This window comes from Oryzias latipes, chromosome 22 (genome assembly GCF_002234675.1).
Source record: "Oryzias latipes chromosome 22, ASM223467v1".
Lineage (NCBI taxonomy): Eukaryota > Metazoa > Chordata > Actinopteri > Beloniformes > Adrianichthyidae > Oryzias > Oryzias latipes.
The window spans coordinates 26,014,528-26,037,278 of NC_019880.2; the positions used below are offsets into that span (position 1 = coordinate 26,014,528).

Genomic DNA, 22,751 nt, shown 5'->3' on the forward strand with positions numbered 1-22,751 from the left:
TTACCCAGCAAAGTCCCACATCACAAGACAGGAGCTCAATTACTGCGAACTCTGTGTTAAGTATTGGAACATTGACAGTTTACCGCACAAGGGAGTTGGTCTTCATCCTCTACCAAACTTTAACTCATGGTGCAAAAAAAAATAAACATAACAGTTTAAATCACTAGTTAAAACAGAGTAAAACAGCTAGACAATAAAACCCATGGACAAAAACTCACACTTAGACCCCAATCTGCCCAGATAGACAAAGAAAATGGTATCCCACAATTCCTTGCGATTATTAATGCATCCAATTTAATGGTATCATGTTGGATCAACATGATTGAAATAAGTAACTTTTAAATGGATTATTTTTATGTACAATCGACATGATTCATTCACGTAAGATTTACAAACATAAAATTTTCTGGTTGAAATGACAAGTTACTTTTTTGTTAACTTAATTGGCTGGTAATTTCCTTTTTTTGAGTGTAATCATTAATGCACATTACAATGTAACACTCAGTCGGTTGTAATTAAAAGAGCTTTGATTATTTTACCACAGTCAAGTTCACACATGGATTTGGAATTATTCAAACACCTGTTGATCCTTAAATCCTCTTATCTTCATATCCTAAAATCAGAGTTTCTTTATCCATTTTCTAGAATATTTGAACATTGTTTGAGCTCATTACTGAACCTGTTCCAAAGTTTAGTGCCACACACCGACACACAGAAACTTTTCTTTGTGGTTCTCATCAGTTTGATCTTGAAGTTCCTACATCCCCTCAGTCTGTAGCCTCCTTCATTTTCTAACAACTGTTTTTGGATTTTGAATGGTAACGATTTCCAACTGGCTCTGTACAAAAGTTGCGCAGTGTAAAAATCAACAAGGTCATGCAGTTTTAAAAGTCTGGATTGATAAAATAAATATTTTGTATGATCAAGATATCCGGCTTTATGTACAATTCTGACGGCTCGTTTTTGAAGTGGAAAGAGAGGATGTAGTGAGCTCTTTTCCCCCCAAATTTCTATACAGTAGGTGAAATATGGTAATATTAAAGAACAGTACAATAAATATCTACTGTTGTATCCTAATATATGTTTAGATTTATTTACGATTGAAATACTTTTTGAGACTTTAGTTTGTATGTGTCTGATGTGTGGCTTCCAACTTAGTTTTTCATCGATAAAAACCCCTAAGAATTTGATTTCTGTAACACTTTGAATTAAGATATTATTTATTTCAATTGAGAGCTCTATGTTGTAGTTACCAAAAAACATCACTTTGGTTTTATCTAGGTTCAAAGATAATTTGTTGTAATCCATCCATAATTTTATTTTAACTCTGTGTTTACCACATTGATAAGTTCCATATGATTATCTGTAAAATAGAATATATTTGTGTCTTCAGCAAATAATATGAGTTTCATAAGCTTTGAAACATTGAATATATCATTTATGTAAATATTGAATAGCAGCGGGCCCAGAATTGATCCTTGTGCATTTGTGGTATGTCATACCTACAGCAATAAGATTGGATACGTCAGAAAAAAAAAACAGAAAAATGTCTAATAACCATTAATATTGAAAAGAAATACGTGTATGCTTTTGGCTTATTCATCTATTGTTACATTATGAGACTAACTACTTCTACTTATAACAGTCTGCCCCGCCAAAAACATGACCAAAATAAAGAGCTGTACAGTCATAAATGTATGCAGCACCTCGTGGATCACACTTTTCCCAGTCATGCATGCACTCAAGTTCCATCCACAGTTGCTGATGTCACCCCACCTGCCATCTCACCGGCAACAGTTTCAGGTCATTATTACAGGATTTTCATTTCACCGTGGCCATCGGTGAAATTAAGCCAAAGAAGCTGCTAATTTTTCTTTGGGGCGCATTAATTCAAATCACCCGTTCTTGAAGGCTGATGTGGAAAAGTGGAAGTGTTTACATAGGAGGACAGGGTCACAGTAAGAGCTCTGTGTGAATGGACCCTTCCCACATGACGCCTTTGGGGGGAAAAGGCTCATTGTGAGAAGAGAATTGTCACTCAAACCTGACTTTTTTGTTTGTTTTATACACAACAGATCAAGTACTTATTGCTGTCACACCCCCGAGTACGACTGTCGTTCCCTCCCCCTGCCAACTTTGCGACGCGTGCCCCAGGTTGCCGACCCCTGCTATAAACATTTGGAGATAATGTGGCTGTATTTATCCTGCAGTTACTCTGGAATCAAAAATGGAGCAAAAGAGTGAAAAAAAACAATATTTTTAGTTAAACCTGTGACTAAAGTGAAAATAATAAAGCTTCTAAAATGTAGGTTTCACAAAATATAGGCAGTATGCAAAAACCTCTTTCTTGAATAAGAGGTAAAAGACAGAAGATGAAAGAATTAAATAAGTGACAGGCAAGAGGTCAAGGTAAGATCAAAGAATGAGACACTAAAACGGTGCCCAAGAGGTCTACTTGGCCTTTAAAGGGGAAGAAAACTGCCAACATCCATCTGTATGCTTTTAATTTCCCTTCATCTCTGCTCTAAGCATCCTTCCCACTCTTTCACTTTGACTATGACAAGGTGCCCCCCTCCCTTTCTGTTAAAATAAAAAAAATAAATTAAAAAAAGCAGTTCTTCCTTCTCCCGCAGGCTGGATAGTCCGTGCAGGAAGGTAAACATGTCCACTGTCGTGAGTTCAGACCACGCGGATGCTTTGCTTCAGGTAACAGACGTCCTCCAAAGCTCTGTGCCCACCAGCAACATCTAGGCATTCACTAGCAGTGCACACTAGCCTATGTCTGAACACATTTCCGCTTAAATGCCAAACCTTCCCTCCTCAAGCAAGGACATACATGGATTTGATTGGAAGGTTGATTCAAATCAAGGTCAGCGGTCTGACTTCTACCTACAGCAGCTGATATTCTGCTTGAATAGAACTGCCTTCTTGACTTTGTAAAGATTGTACTCCTCTCCATGTGGCATTGACCAGACAAACATGATGCACACAACAGAGAACTTAAAGACAGGAAAGATCACCAGTTAAGCATGTTGATTATGGCATCAATCTGGTTTTAGATGGCTAAGAAAGCCAAATAGTCTGGAAAAATGAGAGGGAAACACAGATTTTAAATGCTATCAAGCACCAAATTATTCATACCCCAGACATATGTTAACCTAAAGTTACTTTCATTCAACCAGCAAGGTTTTTTCCTCCACAACTGACACAGGCATCTCCAAAAACATTATTGAAGGATTCACAGGAATATAACTCAGCTTCTATTTCAATTTAAACAAAAGGTGACATGTCCAGAAATATTTATAGCCTTTTCAAACTGTAAGTGTTCATGGAAAAAACACCACCGAGGCCATCTTTATGAATCTAGGCTCTACATGACATGACAAAGACTAAAAACACACATTAAAAGCGGTGAAGAATGGTTAGTAGAAAATCATATCAACATTGGCCTGGCCAGAGTCTTGATTTGAACTTTATTAAAAATCTACAGGGAGCAAAGCTTAGAAATAAAGGCAGGAAGATCCGCCAACCTGCAAAAATTATAGCTTATCGCAAAAGACAAATTGTGAAAAACACCTGTAGGGACATGCAAACAATTAGAGGATATGGTCATGTCATAACTTATTTATGCGGATGAGTGATTTTAGATTTGACAACAACAACAAAAACCATAACACTTATGTTATGATCCATAATGGTAGGAGCTGGAACCCCAGGGAAATCAGGATCTTTGCATTTTAACTATCCAAAAGCGCAACTCATTATTTAGACTTGCAACAGAAGTTAATTACAATAAATTCAGTCATTAGGACAGCCACTTTGTAGAGTGAAATTAAACAAGAAGGAACATTTAAACAGAGAATTTCCTATGGTGTCAATAGGTTCTTGGAGGTTAAAAACGTAAGTAAATTGAATCTATAAGACTAAGAGCTCTTCCAATGCCCCCTATGGAAACAATAAAAATATTGGTCAGCAACATTGACTGGATTGATGTCACCAAGGCCCCACCCTAGAGTCAAACCAATGCAAGTACCTGTTGGGCGAGCCTCTTTCCACTGCACCTGGCCAGGCTCAGCCCAAACACACCATGAGGCAGTGCCTTCACGTAGGCCTACGTCATGCAGAAACAGAGGCCTGTACTGTGTGATTTGGTGACCAGGAAGGGCAGGTGTCTTGATAAGCCTGATACACAGAAATGGGCTTTAACTATTAGGGCCGTAGAATTTCACCTCACTAAGATGGAAAGAGCCTGAGCCTGTGTGGCAGACTGATAGGTACTAACTAGATAAAGCTGTGCTTGCCAACATGTACAGTTTGGGTCCTGAAACCCCTTTGCTGGGGGCGGCAGTAGCTCAGGCAGTTGAGCAGGTTGGCCAATGATTGAAGGGCTGGCAGTTCGATCCTCACTCCCCCCCAAGTTAACTGTTGTTGTGTCTTTGGGTAAGACACTTGTGTCAAGGAGTGTGTGAATGCGTATGAATGTCCCGGCGATGGTTAGAGGGGCCGCAGGCGCGTACTAGCAGCCATGCCTCTGTCAGTCTGCCCCAGGACAGCTGTGGCTAAATAAGTAGATTACAATCACCAAGTTTGAATGAAGAGTGAATAAATAATGGATACACATTGTAACTGCTTCAAGCGTCTGGAAAAGCGCAGATAAATCCAATCCATTATTATTATAGTACCCCCAGGCTCAACTGCCATGTACTGAGGTTGAAAGGCTTGTGTCCTTGTCTCCCCGTGTCAGAAACAAGTATCCTATAGTGAATTTGGCTTACGGGCTGACAGCAGTACAGAGTACCTGGCCTACTTATTAGAAAGAGCTCCAACTGAAATACTTCTATTCCCACGGCAATGAGAGTGATACCTGAAAGGCAGGGATCGGGGAAAAAATACTCACCCCTTTGCATCCCCGGGAAAGTATACTTGACAATCAACGGTCGATAGGAGAACCTCTGACTGAGGAGGAACAATGTGGTTTTCATCCCAAATGTGAAGCAGATCAACTTTACACCCTGTTCAGAGTATTTGAGCGTGGGAGGTTCCCCATCCAATCCACATGTACTTAGTGAATTTCAAGAATGGGTTAACTATTGCCCCTTGCAGTATACTTTGGAAGCTACTCTAGTAATATGGGGTCTTGTACTCCCTTTTACAGGCCATCCATATTTGTACAACCAGCCCAGCAGCCTGGTTCAAATTGCTGGCAGTAAGTCAGCCTCCCTCAGTACACGTTGGACACAAGCAGGGATGCCATTTGTCCTGTTCTGCGCATTATTTTTATGGACACAATTTCTTCGTGCAAGAATTTCCTTTGGGTAGAATTTTGTGCCTGCTTTTTGCAGATGATCTTCTGTTGGATTTACTGAACCAGGTCCTTCAGTATGCACTGAGGCCCCACAGGATGCAGACATAAAAATAAAGGCAAAATGAAATGTAATGATATATAGGCTGGAAGCCTTTAGTTAAAATATTCTTTAGTACTCTATGTTTCTCTGTTTGATTTCAGGAAGGATTGTAGATCTTCACCATTCAGTGTGAGCATCAGCATGGACAAATAATTATTTGACTATAAAAAAAAATTAGCATTTTAAAAATAAAAATAATCAAAATAATCAAATGAATGTTATGTAAAGGAGTATCATTAAACTAACGGCAAAGGAATGTCAGCTATTTTTTTCTAACATTATTCGGGTTAAAATACAGAGAAATCTATTCAACTAGAATGAGGTGAGATGCTTTTTAAATAGGAAAAATATATACTGTTAAAGAATGTACAAAAGGAATGTGGTGGCTAAATGACAATATCTTATTTAAAGCAGAACTTTTTATCTGAGTACGCTTTCTTTGTCACTACTCTGCAATTATAATTATTTTTCAATTTTATTTTCAGTGTGTAGGTGACTAGTTAACATTAATCATCAGGGCCAACAGACTTTTATAATGTAATAAAACATTCTTTTAAAAAAGGAGAAACAAAGACATGACCTTTCAGGGAAAACATTTCTGACTGTAGTTGCATTTTTACTTATTTCTCTTGCTTTATCCCATGGTCAAGACTATCATCTGCAGTTCAAACCGAGCATCAGAATGAGGAAGAAAGGGGATTGAAGTGACTTTGAACGTGGCATGGTCATTGGTGCCAGACAGGCTTGTCTGAGTATTTCAGAACTGCTGATCATCCACAGCCATCTCAAGGGTTTACACAGAATCGTCAGAAAAAGAGAAAATATCCAGTGAGCAGCAGTTCTGTGGGCAGAAATGCCTTGTTAATGTCAGAGGTCAGAGGAGAATGGCCAGACTGGTTTCAGCTGATAGAAAGGCAACAGAAACTGAAGGAACCACTGGTTCCAACCGAGTTCTGCAGAAGGTATCTCATTTATTTGCTGCAACATTCTAATGGTCAGGTCAGAATTTGGAGTCAGCAACATGAAAGCATTGATCCATCCTGCCTTGTATCAATGGTTCAGGCTGGTGGTGGTTTAATGGTTGGGGGATCCTTTTTTGGCACACTTTGGGCCCCTTAGTACCAATTGATCATAGTTACAATGCCACAGTCTACCTTAGTGTTGTTGCTGACCACGTCCATCCCTTTCTGACTAATGTGTCATAAAGGGATGGCTACTTCTAACACGATAACGGTCATAAAGCTGGAATCATCTCAGACTGGTTTCTTGAACATGACAATGAGTTCACTGGACTCATACGACCTCCACAGTCACCAGATCTAGACCCAATAGATCACCTTTGGGATGTGGTAGAACAGGAGATCGGCATGATAGATGTACAGCCGACAAACCTGCAGCAACTGTGATGCTGTCACGTCACTATGGACCAAACTCTCTGAGGAATGTTTCCAGTACTAGCAAGGTGTGCCTAATATAGTGGTCAGTGTACATTAGTAATGTGTTGCATGTTGGTGCAAAGCCAATATGAAAAGCTGCTCATCTGTGCCCCAGATTTAGTTGATTTATGTTGATCCCCTAAACCAGGGGTGTCAAACTCAAATTCACAGTGGGCCTAAATCAAGCAGTGAAATTACGTCACTGGCCAAACGAAATATTTAACTGATATGTAACGTTTAACCTTTTGATATGGAAACAAACTTTAGTTTTGCTTAAACACAGAATCTGGATCAATTAAAGGCTGATATTACAAACACATGAGAAATTAAATTTGAAATAAATTGGTATTATCTTCTTATTTAAAAAAATAAAATATGTCTCTCTCCGTATCCTTTCAAGTTCCTTTTTAAAGTAAATCTTTTTCAAAGCCAACAACAAAAGAACCAAAAATAATGTCATTCAATAAAAATCCAACATTTTAACTATTAACAGACCAGGCCTTGCAGTGGAAAAGGTGCATAAAAAATAGAAATATTCAAGCTCAGTTTGTTACACTCTGATTTACTCTGCACTTTGGTCTAGGCATCTAAAGACCTGGTATCTTTTCTTAGATGCAAGTCCATCAATGTCTGGGGTCAGGCTCTGACCTGAGGAAAACCTCGTATTTTAGCAGAACCTGTCTTGAAAGATCCTGTTGTCCATCTTTGGTTTGGCTGTTTTTGTGGAGGGTGAAATTAATTTGTCTGATGTGACTGGAGCATGGCTGTCAATGACTGGCCACATAAAAAAGGAGCGATTACCGGTTTCGACTGAGCACCCACATACTAGCAAAGCATTGTGGGATTGGTAGTATTAGCGGTACAGTATATACCGCGGGCCAGCTCTGATGCACATTTGATATGATCTTGCGGGCCAATTATAATTACACTGCGGGTCAAATTTGGCCTGCAGGCCTGAGTTTGACACATGTGGCCTAAACAGTGGAGGAGTTGTGATATTTCAAAGAGCATGTGTTATTGTGGTGCCCCTCGCAACACCTCTGCTGCTAAAGGGTTAAATAAATTGAGAGCCTTATATTATGGTCTGCAGAATATGTTTTAAAGGCAGGACTATGATGTATAAAGTACAAAGTACCACGTGTTTTTGAACAGATCCTACCACAAAACAACTAGCCAGTGCTAGGATGTATAAAGTACAATGAATTCCATGGTATATGAATGGGTTGATACAAAAATACAAAAATCAAACTGACCTTCTTTTATTAATATTAAATGGTAAAAAATGCAACTGGTCATTCTAAATGCACTTCAGCAGCTCCACAGCATGGAATCACTGTTAAAGCAGAAATGTAAAATGCATGCAAACAATTCACGTGAGCATGAACGCACACTGACAGAGGCAACTGCATGACATGCATCAAAATGAAAATTCAGGTCATTTGTCTTGGCACACAGTCCAGTCCATCCTATATGCTCCACGGTCCTGTTCGCTGTGATGCGTAGGTGGACACGGTGTGGGCTGATGATGTTCATTACTTTCCACTCTGCAAGTCAATACAGTTTTGAAGCACTGCCTCGGTTTGTACCTTAACTGCCACATGCATCATTCTAAAAGATCTGTGGAGTATTTCAAACTGGTTTGTAAATATGATATTACTGGTTTGTGCAGCTATTGTCAACACAAAAAAGGTCAGTCATTGTGTGCTGTGTTTTCTACCAGTGACAGGCCATTTAAAGCCCCAACCCAAATGGGAAAAGCTGGAGACAAAAAGCCCAGCATGTGCTGATGTGTAGCTGTGGAGTTTGAGTGATTTGATGAGGTCTATCACAGCCTTCAAAAAGAGACGAGTCTGAGGGCCGCAGGTCTGATGGATAAGGACATCAAGACTGACAATGGCAGCTGCATCCCTTATGTTTAGCATCAGTTCTCCTTAGACAGAAAGAGGCCTGAAGTGTGCCGGCTACTCAGGGTAGGGGGTGAAGGAGCAAAGGGAGAAATAAATTATCAGTACAAGGCAGAGAAGGAAATGCATAGGAAGAAGAGTGAGGCTGCCTGCGAGTGCGCAGACTCAGACCGAGCTGCCTGCAGACACCACACGGCTCAGAGCAGATCGACAGTGACGGCGTGTTGATTAGTCAACTCACAGCCCCCCAAGATGGGAGTCTGTACGCACGCACAAACACACAGCTGCAGAAGAGTTCATTCAAAGAACCCCACTCCCCTGCTGCAGATTCAATCATTTAAGGCTCACATACATGTAGACAAACAACATGAATGTGATGAATATATTTTTAAGTGTAAAGAATGTGAGGATGCCTGTTGTATTTGCCAAAGGTTGTCAGGTACCTTAAGGAGATAAACAGGGATGTTGCTGAAGTCCACGGGCAGTTTCAGGAGAAAACGGGCCGAAAACTCTCCAGTCTGAAAGAAAGAAAACAGCAAAAGAAAAAAACCATTCAGAGAAGTTCTCATTTTCAGTTCAAGATTTAATCAGACATTGTTTTAGAGCATCATTCACAGTGGGGCTAAAAGTATTTAGTCAGCCACCAACTGTGCAAGTTCTCCCACTTACAAAGATGAGAGAGGCCTGTAATTTTCATCTTAGGTTTACCTGAACTATCAGAGACAAAATGAGAAAATAGTAAGAACTCATCGTATTTCTGAGAGAAAGAATGCTGAGCTGCACCCAAAGAACACCAAACCTACTGTAAAGCATGGGGGTGGAAACATCATGCTTTGCGGCTGTTTTTCAGCAAAGGGAGCAGCACGACTTAACGTGTAAAGGATGGAATGAATGGGGTATTGTCAGATTATGAGTAAAAAACTGTGACAACCATCCTAAACACACTGCATGGGTAATGAAGGAGTGTTTTCGTAAGAAGCATTTCAAGGTTCCAGATCTCAACCCCATAGAAAAGCTTTGGAAGGAGTCGAAAGTCTGTGTTGCCAAGCGACAGCCCCAAAACATCACTGCTCTAGAGGAGATCTGCATGGAGGAATGGGCCAAAATACCAGCAACAGTTTGAAAACCTTGTGAAAACTTACAGGAAGCGTTTGACTGCTGTCATTGCCAACAAAGGCTATATAACAAAATATTGAGTTGAACTTTTCTTATTGACCAAATACTTATTATTATGGGATTTTCTGGACGTTTTTTCTCATTTCTTCTCTCATAGTTGAAGTATACCTATAATTAAAATTACAGAACTCTCATCTTTTTTAGTGGGAGAACTTGTACAACTGGGGGCTGACTAAATACTTTTCTTACTCCACTGTATATCCATCCGACTTTATGCATATAGTTTATGCATATATAACAGTAGAAAAATATTAAAAGAATAACAATTTTGTATTTATTCTTAACATTGAAAACCCCACACAATCCTACAGCAAACCCTTACAATTCCCTTTAACCCCAGAGCTTTCAACCACCGTAACTATTTAGCTGTTCATGCATTTAACGTAATACCAGCGGATTTAATCTAAAAAAACAATTTGAAAGAAATGTTCTTTTCTTACAACATTATAAAACAAAGAATAGAAGTATGAGAGCTTTGGTGCTTTTAAACATGTTTTAAAAAGCAGCTGTGGTGACACATTTAAGTAAAAACCAAAGCAAAAAAAAAAATGGTAAACCAAAACCAATTGCATGACTCCATACGGGAGCAGCTTTTGTTAATTGGAAAACTGCAAACAACACAAAAGTATTTGCTTATGATTCAAACTTTAAGCAACCAAAACAATGTTTCCTCCCTTCATAGGTTCACTAAATTGGCTCGAATGTTTGCATTGTGGCCAGATTTTCAGGTACATCTGTTTTTTAAAATAGCAACTGACAAAATTGTAATAAAGCAAAACAAAATCTTGTTTTGTCATTTAAATATTTTATTTATTGTTCAGAAAGTAATACAATTAGATTAAAGGATTATATTTTTGTGGTCAACTTCAGTCTTTCTATAAAAAATAATCAGGTTATAAGACTTTTTTTAGACAAGTCTAGAGGTCACAATGGATAAATCAACTTAAAGAGACTTTTAACTATTTGGAAGTAAAACATATTCTGGCAAATATAATCTTTATACTCCTGCTTTTCCTTTTTTCCAGCAAGAGTGAATAAAGGTTCATTTCCTGTCATCCCACTGCTACCTGCTTTACAGGTAAATAACACAGGTTTAATCTCAGACATCAGAAGTAGTGATGTTGTTACCCAGCTGTTCTTGAGCCCAGCGTAGATTTCCATGTTGCGGCTGTAGCTTGGATCTTCTAGCAGGCTGTCGTACTCGAAAAGCAACCTGGAGCTCTCCCGCAGACGCTGGCACTGGTAGAGGTGGTACTGCTGGATGAGCTCCTTCACCAGTTGGAGTAAACTCTCTGGGTTCCCAGCATCCCACTGTACCAAGTGCTGCCATAGGAAGCACAGAAGAAGAGTACACATTACCCTAAAGCAAGCCAGTAAAATTATGAAATTGGTTCAAGTTAACAGAGGTCATAAGGTACACCTTGGCGATCAACATTGACTGTAGATAAGAAGTGGACCGAGATAAAAGTAGGTGGTCTAACGTTGAAGGTTTAAAAAGTTTGATTGACAGAGTTCGTGTCGTCCACCTTCCTTCCTGTTAGAGGTATGGCCTTCCCACAAGCTGGCGAGAGTGGTCGCCATAGAAACGATGACTCAGACCAACTCGAACCACTGTTTACCGAGAACGTCTGGCTCCAACATGGTGATGTCAGTATTGCAAAAAAAAAAAAGGCACCTGAACTAACTTGAGACAGAAGTTAACCATTATCTAATGGTGATGTCACACTCACTCGGTCCAGTTCTCGTTTACAGTCAATAGAGATATTGTTGCAAAAAACATGAGGAGTGGACTACTTTCCTATTAAAGAGGCATCAAATCAAGTACACAGAGTCCCGTCCCACACATGCGAGTGATAATATCACAGGATGTAAAAGGATCTAGCTTTTCCATTTTGTTACCAGCTTTCATGACAGTCAAATGAGCTGAAGGCACTGAAGACATGAACCCTAAAAACCAAACAAACAAATGAACTGCGAGTATAAATCAAACGTACAGTCAGTTTTTGCATCAGTTTTTAAGGCCCCACGAATATAAAACACACGAAAAATATGTATTTGTTTCCTCTGTTTTAAGCAATTTCTTCCTTGTAAAGTCCAGTCATGTAGCTGGAATTTGTTCTGAAAAAAGGTTTTTATAGACCCTTTGAAAACTCGCACAATACTGTAATATGCTAGAAAGCATGCAGCTATAATAAGCACACAATAGTGCTATTAGCAGAGTTTGGAAGTGACATTGTAATGGGGAAAAGTTGTTCACTGAAGAGAAAAAATGTAAAAGCAGGATTCTGACAAGCAGTCATTTCCATTAGAAGATCTGGAGAAAAAAGGCTTTTGCTGAAGGATGTTCTGATGCCACACAGCCATTGAAATGTGTCTGGAAAAGAGCTGCCGTTTCACTGAATGCTGCTTCTACTTCAACAACACATGGCAGTAGGAGCCAGGTTGTAAAGAAATTGTAATTAAAACATTTGTTTAATGTAGCAACTGTATTGTTCTTTTTTCCAGTGGTGCAATGTAGGAATTTAGAAAAAAAATTGTTGTGTTTTTTTTTTTGGGTGTTAGTAATTGAACACAGCATTTCACTTTCATGTGGGGACAGGAGAACACACAGATCCAAACTACAAGTACATGTGATGAATGAAAAGCAGAACTCTCACAGAGATGTACCAGCTTTCAAAGAAACAAGGTTTGTTTGATTGGAATTTGGCCAACTGCTACAAAAGGAAGTAAGACTGTTATGGTAAATAAAATTCCACTAGTCCCAGTGTGGTTGTGTGAAATCTGTTCTCCTCATTTGACTCCATCCCTGGGGGAGCAGTGAGCTGCAGTTGTCGCAGCGCTTGGGAACCATTTGGTGGTTTTACCCCCCAAACCAAGCCCTTCTTGAGCAGAGAGCAGCGAGTCAGTCCAGTCCCCTGTTGGAGTCTTTAGAAAATGACCCAACTGTGGATTGAACCCACAATCTCACAGTCTTATGGTGGACACTAATGCATTGTTTCCTGTGAGCCGTACATTATGTACGAGACTTCGACTTATTATTGATTTATTATTATTATTTATTATTATTATTGGCTTACTATTGATTTATTATTATTATAATTATTGACTTATTAATGACTTATTGTTGAGCTTTTCTCAATAATTTAAATTACATGTCAAAGAGGTCTAAAGCTACTAAATGTTTAGAAATTATTTTTAAAAATTCTTTGTAATCATTTTTTAATTTGTAAGAAGTCCTGCAACAATGCATGTTTCATTCAAGTTTGAGCCTTTAATGTTGACTGTTTCTCTTATTTAACAACAACAAATAATGTGTGTGTATAATATATAAAAAATATAATAAAAGCTACTTAGATGCCACCAAAGGCTATAGAAAGCATTGTCATGTGGGCGCCGACGACCTCACCAAGATGGCGTCGCGCTCCGCCACCGTAGGCAAGGCTTCCCAAGCGGGAATTAGCTGCACGAGAATACACAATTATTAGCAAAAAAATGATGAGTTTTTAGTTCAAATCACACACCATATGCAGTCCTGTAACTTTCGGATAAACAAAAAAAAATGTGCGGTGATAAGTCATCACCGTGGTGGTCATCTCATTAATGCAGTATTGCGGTGACGTGGTTATTGTCATACCCCTACTCACAATAACTCACAATATCAATACATCAGTAAAACCAGAACTAATCCATACATAAGAAAGTGTCATTTTTACTAAAATGTAAGGCTTTTTAGTGGTGCAGAAATTACAGTGAGTGTCAATAGGACACCAGTAGAATGTGGACAGAAACTACGCTCTGACTGTCTAATTTAGAAAACTCTAAATAGAAGTAAAACCTTCAGGTTCAGGAATGAAAAAAACAACAAGTGTTATCTTGTTTCAGCAGACAGGTCTGATCTATTTCCCTGCCCAGCCCTCAGTCCTCACACTGCCAGAGAGTCCTGTCCAAACTCATTCTGAAAGTGAAATAGTGCCGGCTGTCTTCATCTGCCAGAACACAAAAATCCTGTTTCCTGATGATGCAACTCCAAAACTAAGATGAGCATTGTTTTCTGTGGCATTAAAGTGCCAAGTGGCTGAAGGTAAACGGTGAGAAAAGAACAGTTTTAATTGCACCAATCAAATAACTTAAACAAGTGCCAGTATTGATACCATTTATCATCCTTTTGCTATGCACCAGATTGCCACCACAGCGGTCATGAAGCCCGGATCAGTCTTAAGGAAAAGGCTCTCATTGTTTTGGAGTGGAGCAGGGCGGGTTGGTGGATGGTAGAGGTACAGTGGGGAGGGGGGAGGGGGATTGAGTAGCAAGAACAAGTTAAAATGAGACAATGACTTCATCCACCAGTGGTTACCAGCAATGCTGGGATTCCCGAAATGAGCAGGAGATGCAAACAAAGACGGGCATTGTCCAAAAGTGGCAGTCACTGCTGCGGGACATGAGCCCACTGAAACCGCGGCGAGGCCGAGGAAGTGCCGTGTCAGGACTGTGACAAAGGATATCACACTGAGGGGACGAGAGCAGACGATAGAGGATTCACCGGGGGTGGGGGGAAACTCTGCAAAGAAAAGGCAAGTAGGCCAAGGCCGAATGGAGAGGAGACATAAACTCTGACTGTTTGCAGAGACTGACTGGGAAAAAGGAAAGCAGCCGTTCAAAACATGTGAGATGGTAGAGAGCAGAGACCATATCTTTGCTAACAATATTCAAATGCGTTCAGATCACACACCCTCAGAGCGAGACACGGTTGTTCAGAAATGTGGAGGAACAAGACCCGTGGGCGTGAGAGCAGCAGCGCCGGATAAACACAGCTTCGCTAATTACAGCCGAGGCATTCTGGAGGTGAGCAGTTAAACTCAGCTCCTCAAGTGAAAATATTAGGTGGCCAATGGCAAAAGAGCTGAGATGTGTGGGGTGGCTCCCAGGTGAAGGATCTGATTTCTGGTCAATTTCAAAAGATTTTTGGGTTTAGAGCTAACTGCTAGAACAGATCATACATTTGATTTAAAAAGCTATTCTGAAATTCCTGTTGTGAAACGATTTTCGCCGACCAAAGAGTGATGTTAGAGAGAGGTAGAATCAATGCGGTATTAGTTTAAATCATTGTTATTACCTCGCCAAATGGTACAAAGCTTCAACAGAACAGAAGGGCCGATAACATGCTTTCCTTAAGGCTTTTAGAGTAAACTATTTCCAAATATATGATAACGTTTTATGAAGTATAAGTTATTTTTGCAGCCCTTTCCCTACCCGGAGCTCCATCTCTGAGGCCGGCCTTTCGCTTCTTGTGGGTGCCGCCCCTTTCATGACGCCAACCGTCGGCAGCGTGTCTGCGTTTTCGCCCATGACAGTGTTTTAGCTGATTAAAGAAAGTGTGTGTGTGTGTTAGCCTGGGGGCGGGGCTGGGGCATAGACTCTTCCTGAAAGGGGCGGGTCCTCACTTTGTGACGTCACAATGTGAGAACCCGCTCGTTTTTGTGGACAGGAAGGGGCTGGTGCTCAGAGCGCAGGGTTTAAGAGGAATGCACAGAAATACGGGATTGGATGAAAATACGCCTTTGGGGTTGTTTTTTGTGGGCAACAAAACTTATAATAAACTTAACAGTTAAAAAAAAGGTTGATTTTGGAGGATAGAGGCTCTTTAATGCAGTTAAGTGAGCACAAGGGAGTGGAAAGCAGGGGATCCAGAGAAGCAACAAGCAAGCATTTTATAAATAAACTAAATGAACCCCTTCATGCCAATTCACAATGTACTATTTAACCCAGGACTCCACTTCATTTAGCATTACCTTGAAAGGAAAAAACATTTCTTTTTTTATAATAATTAGACATAAAAAAGGGGAAAAGGGGAGTTAACCCTTTAACACCAGAGATGTTGCAGGCAACACCTAAATAAGACACGCTATTTGACCCTTTTGATTAACATAATTCATCTGATTCGGTCTCGGAAGTGGCTTTGCACCATTATGTAACACTTTACGTTAGCAATGTGTTGCATATTGAAAAGAAGCATTTCTTTGTGTCAGAATGAGTTGACTCATGTTGATCCTGTAAACGGTCAAATAGTCCCGGCAGGTCAAAGAGCGTGTTTTATCAAAGTGTCTCCAGCAGCATCTACAATGTTAAAGGGTTCAGACAAAAGGAGTAAAAGGTTCAATGAAGCACAGGTTCCTGGAAACTAAACCAGATGGCTTCACAGAGTTAACAGTAGCTTAAAGGTAAAAACGGTTGTTTTAGGAATGCTTTTGTTCAGGTTTGATTTAAAATCAGAGCAAAAAGAGAGAAGTCAGCCCGTCAAATGAATCCAATCCTTGGAAATATCAGTTTTGGCTTTCTATCACTGATTGAAAACAATCGGATCATTTTGAAAGAACTTCTCTTCCAATAAAACCCAAGAAAACAACAAATTAAAGCACTTCCTTAGTCATTATGAAACAGATATTGACACTCTGTACTTCAGTTCTTGAGCACTTTGCTGCTACCAAGTACAAACGTTTTATGACCATGTGCTGAAACTACGATGGTGTAAACCGTGACATTTAGCTTCGAGTCCCTTTGCTGAATTCAAGTCTGTAAACGTCGCTGCAGAAAAGCTGGAACAAAGAAAGGTGAGAAAAATCCTTCCTAAGACTGGATTTGGTGAAGAAGAGGAAGCCATTTCATTCTCACATTAGCATGGATGTGTCACAGAAAATATGCAGAAGCAGGGTTGGCTTTTTCAGACTTCAAACTGAGGACGTCGAGCCCCGCTGTTGAAAGGACTCTGACCAGCAGCAGAAGACAGTTCCACTCTGCCTGTTCTGACTTTGAGTTAACAGGAAGTCAGTTGAACACTGAAACAAACACGGAGAAAGATGAAAAAGAGCAGTGTGGATGTGCTGTAGGGTGTGCGTGGTTGGGCTCCAGACATCTAAGTATGTAAAAACTCTGAATTGGTTTGGAATGTTCTGCTGAAGGCTGTGTGCGCCTAAACAAATCTTTTTTTCTCCCCTTTGTGAATAGGATAAGCCCTGTGAAAAATGTACAGATTTGATACATGAAGAACATAAAATGATGCTCTAGTCACAAATCTAGCCACTTTGAAAGCTGAGATTAAACATTTGATGAAATAACATCCATCTACCAGGCCTGTGCATTCATCCGTTCAGAGGGAATGTCTTTCTGCAGGCTTTAACCACGGGGGGTAAGGATCACAGCCTTTAAACAATAGACCGGGGCTTAATCTGGACCTTATAATCCTATTATTTTGTCACAACACAGTGGCTAAACCTGTGTCAGATGATTTAAGCCTTACCTTGGCTGAAGATAAAACCTGTCACTCAAATAAATGCATCACCAATACCTTCCATTTAAGAAAAAAAAGAGACTGTTTATCTATAAAGGCAATTAATAATCGTATTACCTTAAGATATTAGGTTTTGATTCAGTAACTCTGAAAACGGCATGTTACAAATATAGTGGATTAGCATTAGGTTTTGCATTTTTGATAGTCATGAAGAAGACAACAATAGATGCTGTGCCAACACAGCAAATGTCAAATCTTGAAAAATAAAACTATAACTTCTTTCTGCCTAATCATTTACATCTTTACAGATTAAATACATTTTAGTAGTAATTTATTAAAAACTGCAAAGAAATTATTAAAGATTTAGGGTAATAAAAATGAAAAAATGCACTCAGTATTAGAGTCACCTAATATTTAAATAATGCATAAATTTGACAAAAATGTAGTAAAATTATGAGGAAAAAAAGCTGTGATTTTATGAATCCATTGTCAAAAAGAGTTTAATTATTATTATTTTTATTTTTTATTTTTTTAATTATTTTTTATTTTTTATTACAAAAGGGGTTTATTCAGACATACCTTTGGTTTGTCTGAAGATTAATAACCCCTCTTGTTAAAGTAAAATATGTCCAACACAAGAGGCCCTCAGCTGTCATCTGCCTGCCCAGCTGTTGGACAGGACAAGTTAAAAAAAAAAAAAAGAGAGTTTAATTATTTGCTTGGAAAGGATTGGAAGCAGTTTTAGATAACCCCCCCTGTACAACGCTTTACTTACCATACTTTTTTTTCCAGTTATCATATTCATATCAAGAATTCCACCTTTTACATTTCTATGAGTGGCATTCATACGTTGAACATTTCTAAGTTATGTTGCAGTATTTCCACATGGGCCAGACTTTAGTTGTGCTTTTGAACTGCAGTTTCTGTCAGAGTACGATGCAAACGTTGTTTTGGAAGAGCTCAGTAAAGCCGCTGCTTTCCTTAAGGAGAAAAAAATCAAATTAATAAAAAATAAAAAAGAGTGCACCTAAATTGGGCATCTTCACACTGAAAAGACCCAAGTTGACAGAATTATGTCTTCCTTTGCCATCCGTCTGTATCATTCGATCCAATATTAAGGCCAATAAGAGAGAGACTGCCATCTGAAATGGCAAGATAATTATATAGGCCAAAAGATGATATTTGTTTTTACGTCTTCGATGTGATTTTTATAGATGCTGGCAGCCTGATCCAATAAATCGCTGTAGACTTGAAAGTGTGAGGCATTAAAAACTCCCAAGTATTAAATTAATCTCTGTTAGTCTCTAATTCAAGAGTGGGCTCACACCCTCTTTCGCCCCCCGAGAGTGCCAAGTGTAAGATCACGCTAAATTGCTCTTGTCATGTGTTTAAGACACTTGGCACTCTCAGCCCAGTGTTTGTTTTTTTATAGTAACTTGTGATTTTTATAGGCTTGTGTCCAACACGGAACAACTTCTTGACAGAAATAACACCGTTAAAGACTTTTAATGAAGGTATAAGCCCTGTAAGGGCTGACTGGTCCTGCTTAGGTTTAAATACTTCAATCCCCTTTTTTTCCCTCCCTTTCATTGGTTTTAATTGCTCAACTCTTTTTCTTATTTGCATGGCTGCAGACAATGCACTGACCATTAAAAGAAGGCCTAGAAAATCACTGAGCACTACCGATGGCAAACTCTAAAAAAGTGGAATGCATTATTCGCAAAGGCAGGAAGGAAACGGTTTGTAGCGGTTTGTACACTGTGGCCACAATGGCGTTTCTTGGTTTATGGGGCATCTGAGGCCCTTTGTTAGAACAGTAAGGGGACAAGCTGCTGATACAGATCGGAAATGCTCATTAATGCCTGGCATTCAAGGTTACCATGGGTAATGTGAGGTTGAGAACATTTCCTCTCATCTGATGGGAGAAGGGTAGAAACAAGGGGGACCAATCGCGGGCCTCAAGGGTGGAAGCGTGGCTTCTTCTTCATCTATCTTGGCGCTTCGGTAGAACACACCGGGTTAAAGAGTTAGTCACCCATTCGAGGGGTTGACCTGTACTTATGCTGCAGGTTTTTGTGTTGTTCTGGCTGCTGGAGGGTCGTAGATAAGAGCGTCTATGTCTTGCAGCTCCACTGAAGCTTGTGTGGCCACTTAAAGGGATGTCACTAAAAAGGAGCGTACACATTGTCGTGTGTGTGGCAAGTACCTTAAAGTATTGGAAGGATACTGTAAGTTACACACACTTATAAGTAAGGGTGATGCTGTAGCACAGTGAGCTTACGAAACACTTTAGTCAGTGAGGTGCATGTCTACAACCTTGACATTTTGTACCCCGTCCTAGTTTGCCCATATCCACCCACAAGGGCAGTCGGGACTAAAGTCCTTCTGGGAGGGACATGGAAATCCCTCAGGGACAGAGACTGGCCAGTGCTGGTTTAGATTCAGCCTATGACCTTGTTATTTAGCTATTTAGCTGTTTTAGTTAACACAAAAGATGTAAAAATAAATAATAATAATCAAATGTAACATATCAATCTAATCACATCCTATAATAAAAGCAGGAAGTGAAGTGATTGATCAGTTCAATGTTTTTAAAAGAGACAAATTAATGTCAAATGGCTAATATTAATATAATTCTGTTTTTCTATCTTTTCTGTTTGTGAATTATTTTGGTTTATGTTAATGTTTTTATTGGATTGAACAGTTTGCTTGGCTGCTTTTAAAAGCAATTCTAAATAAAATTATAAGACTTTTAAAAATTACTGAAGCAAGTTCATGAGTTTTGGTTGGTGGCTTCAAATTATGTAGGAATTAATTAATTGTTTAAAGCCTAATGAGTGTTAATAATAGTGGTGGTGGTGGTGGTGCCCCCCCCCCCCCCCCCCCTCTTACCCTAGACTGACAGTTTTCCAGCAACAGGAATCAACAAAATTAGAATAGTAATACTGTTCTGTAAACAATTGTAGATCCTCTTCTGCAATATGAAAAAAAGATATTTCATTGTTAAATGTCATGATAAAAAACTTTAGGTTAAGAACTTGAATGAGATCTAATATAAGTTTACATGGTTTTTCATATTATAAAAGCAAACTTCTACTAATTGAGTTTTACCTTTTTTTTTTATTTTTAAACCTTTCAAACACAGCAGTATTAGTGGTAGGCCACAGTCCAGACCAGGGATCACCAACCTTTTGGAGGATGAGGGCTTTTTATTTCCCAAAAAACAAAACCAAAGACTAGTATAGTACCTAATAGTAATGATAATAATAATATGCTGTAGTTATTTTAACACTATGAATTGATTGCTCACATATCCATAGTACTTATTTTCCACAATTCTAGTCAATGATTTACACAACAGTAATGACAAGAAAAACATGTATAAACACAAAACATTGATTTATTTCTGTTTGTCTTTTCAAACATTTCAAAATCAGAAGGGACACCAGTTGTATTGGTGGTACAACAGATCACTTCTTTTTTAAGCCAGGTAAATTATAGATCTTCTTGTCAGAACAAGTTTTTGAGTTTTCTGCACACTTAATATACAAAAATGTAACAGTTTGTGAAACATTTTCAGCTTAATACTGTTAGTATTATCAATTGTTTAGTGATCTGTCTGCTCTTTGCTATGTAGGTGTGAGGCTATAGAGGCCCAACTTACTTTCTTGTCCTTGATCATAAAATATGACACTTTAGTTGTTCTCTGAGATTTTTTTCACAGGCCTGGTGAAAAAAATCTGCAATGCAATGCCGTAAAAGCAATAGCATTACAAAATGAAACCTACGTTCACCACAAAAAAACAAAGCCAGATTTGTCTTGTATGACAAGGTCTGATCTGCTCAGTTAATAGTACAAGACTCTATGGGACCACTGCTGCAACAATGGCAAGTCGCACCAAATCTTACAGAACTGTGCAAAATACGCACCTAGCCTATTATTGATTTCAATGGAAACCACAAAGCAACCTGCTACAAGCAACTAATTGAGGCAGCAGTGAGCTCCACTGTTGGAGTCAGCATTTGAAAAGCTTTCTACAAGCAAGGCTGCAGTGTTTTGAATCAAACAAATATATACAGTCCCTGTGCTGTGTAGCAACCTTTAAACATGGTGGAAGACACAACATGTAAAAGAGGCTGTTAAACCAAATGAAGCAGACAGGTACAGACAAGGAAAGCTCACTGGTAAAACCATGGAAATGTGCTTTTCATGAGTTTAATGATGCAGTTAGAACCCTCAGGTGGTTAAGGTAGAGTTCCTCCAACACTCTGGATCCTTTGATTATGTTCTCAACCCTCCAAGAAGAGCAACACTTTAGGGTCTGTACTTTTTGTTTGTTGATTCACCTTTTTTGTCTGAACGATGACAATCAACTATTTTATTCTATGAGGCACTCTGTCGCGTTTCCATGTGCCGTTCCCAAGTCCAGGTAAATGCAGGAAGGTCAACCATCCTTGAACTGAACTCACATGTGCAATCACTGAAGCAACTCGTAAAAGGACGAGCTAAAAGAAGAAAAACACATGTTCTATTCTTCCACTGAGAGGCAAAAGGTTGTACACTTGGATAAAGTATTGCTGGATCTGATGGTGGACGGATGTCGGGCAACAGGCGGTGGAATTTGTGTGTACTTCAGCATGTGTGAAAACAGACGCAGCACCGCAGTGCAGACTAGCAGAAAAGACAAAATAAGGTATTTTAGGCACATTTTAGTGATCTTCTTTACTCTGTGACGCTGCTTCGTCACAAATGTTTATGGAAAAGAATATTATAATTTTTTAAAGCACCTGTTCAAGCACCACTTAGGCACCTGGACCGTTTTATTAAAAGTGTATGTCACTGTACTGTATGTCAGATACAGTTGCTTGAAGCTCTGATAGTTAAAGACAATGTCTTTGTACAATTTTATTTATGGGAAAGGTGTATTAGTTTACAGACAACGTTTTTTTTAAGTCATATTCTTTCAAATAAAGTGATATGTTGTCTCTGGCACAGTCTTGGGATCTATATTGTAATGTGACTAGTGTATCGTGATACCGATCATATCGCCAAAGTCTTGCTAATGCACAGTCCAACCGTTAATGCACTACAACTGTTTCAAAATTACCAGTTTGGCACCTGCGCAGAATAAAGTCTAGTACCGGTACCCATCCCTACGTTAGTATAATGGACAAGGGAGTCCAATTAATAGGAAATATAGAAAGTTAGGAAGAACAATGTGGGTTCTGTCTCGAACATTGCACATAGAAACACTTTTTAATTTTTAAACAAACTCAGGAGTTTGGACATCCAGTCCATGAGTTTTGTGGATTTTTAGAAGGCACTGGACTTTGTCCGTCTGGACATTTCGTGTGGATACTGTGGGATGGGATACATGCACCAAGGCAGGGTAAGGGGAGACAACTTAACTTGTACAGCGCCTTTCCTATGCAGAGGCATTTCAGACGCAGACGCAAAAGCTTCTGCAGTATACGGAAAAAACTGAAGAAATAAACAGAATAATCAAAATAATAACAAGGTGCATGAAATGGTAAGACTTTAGCA

At 39.2% G+C, this 22,751-nt stretch overlaps 1 protein-coding gene across 1 annotated transcript in view; it reads right to left on the bottom strand.

The window, feature by feature from the left end:
• The window catches only part of babam2 (BRISC and BRCA1 A complex member 2), a 100,487-nt gene that overhangs the window by 56,281 nt on the left and 21,455 nt on the right, over nt 1-22,751 (bottom strand). Inside the window, exons 5-6 of the mRNA XM_004082797.4 lie at nt 11,050-11,244; nt 9,189-9,263 (exon numbers count right to left, since the gene is read on the bottom strand). Coding sequence (XP_004082845.1) covers nt 9,189-9,263; nt 11,050-11,244 — 270 coding nt within the window. The remainder of the gene's footprint in view (nt 1-9,188; nt 9,264-11,049; nt 11,245-22,751) is intronic.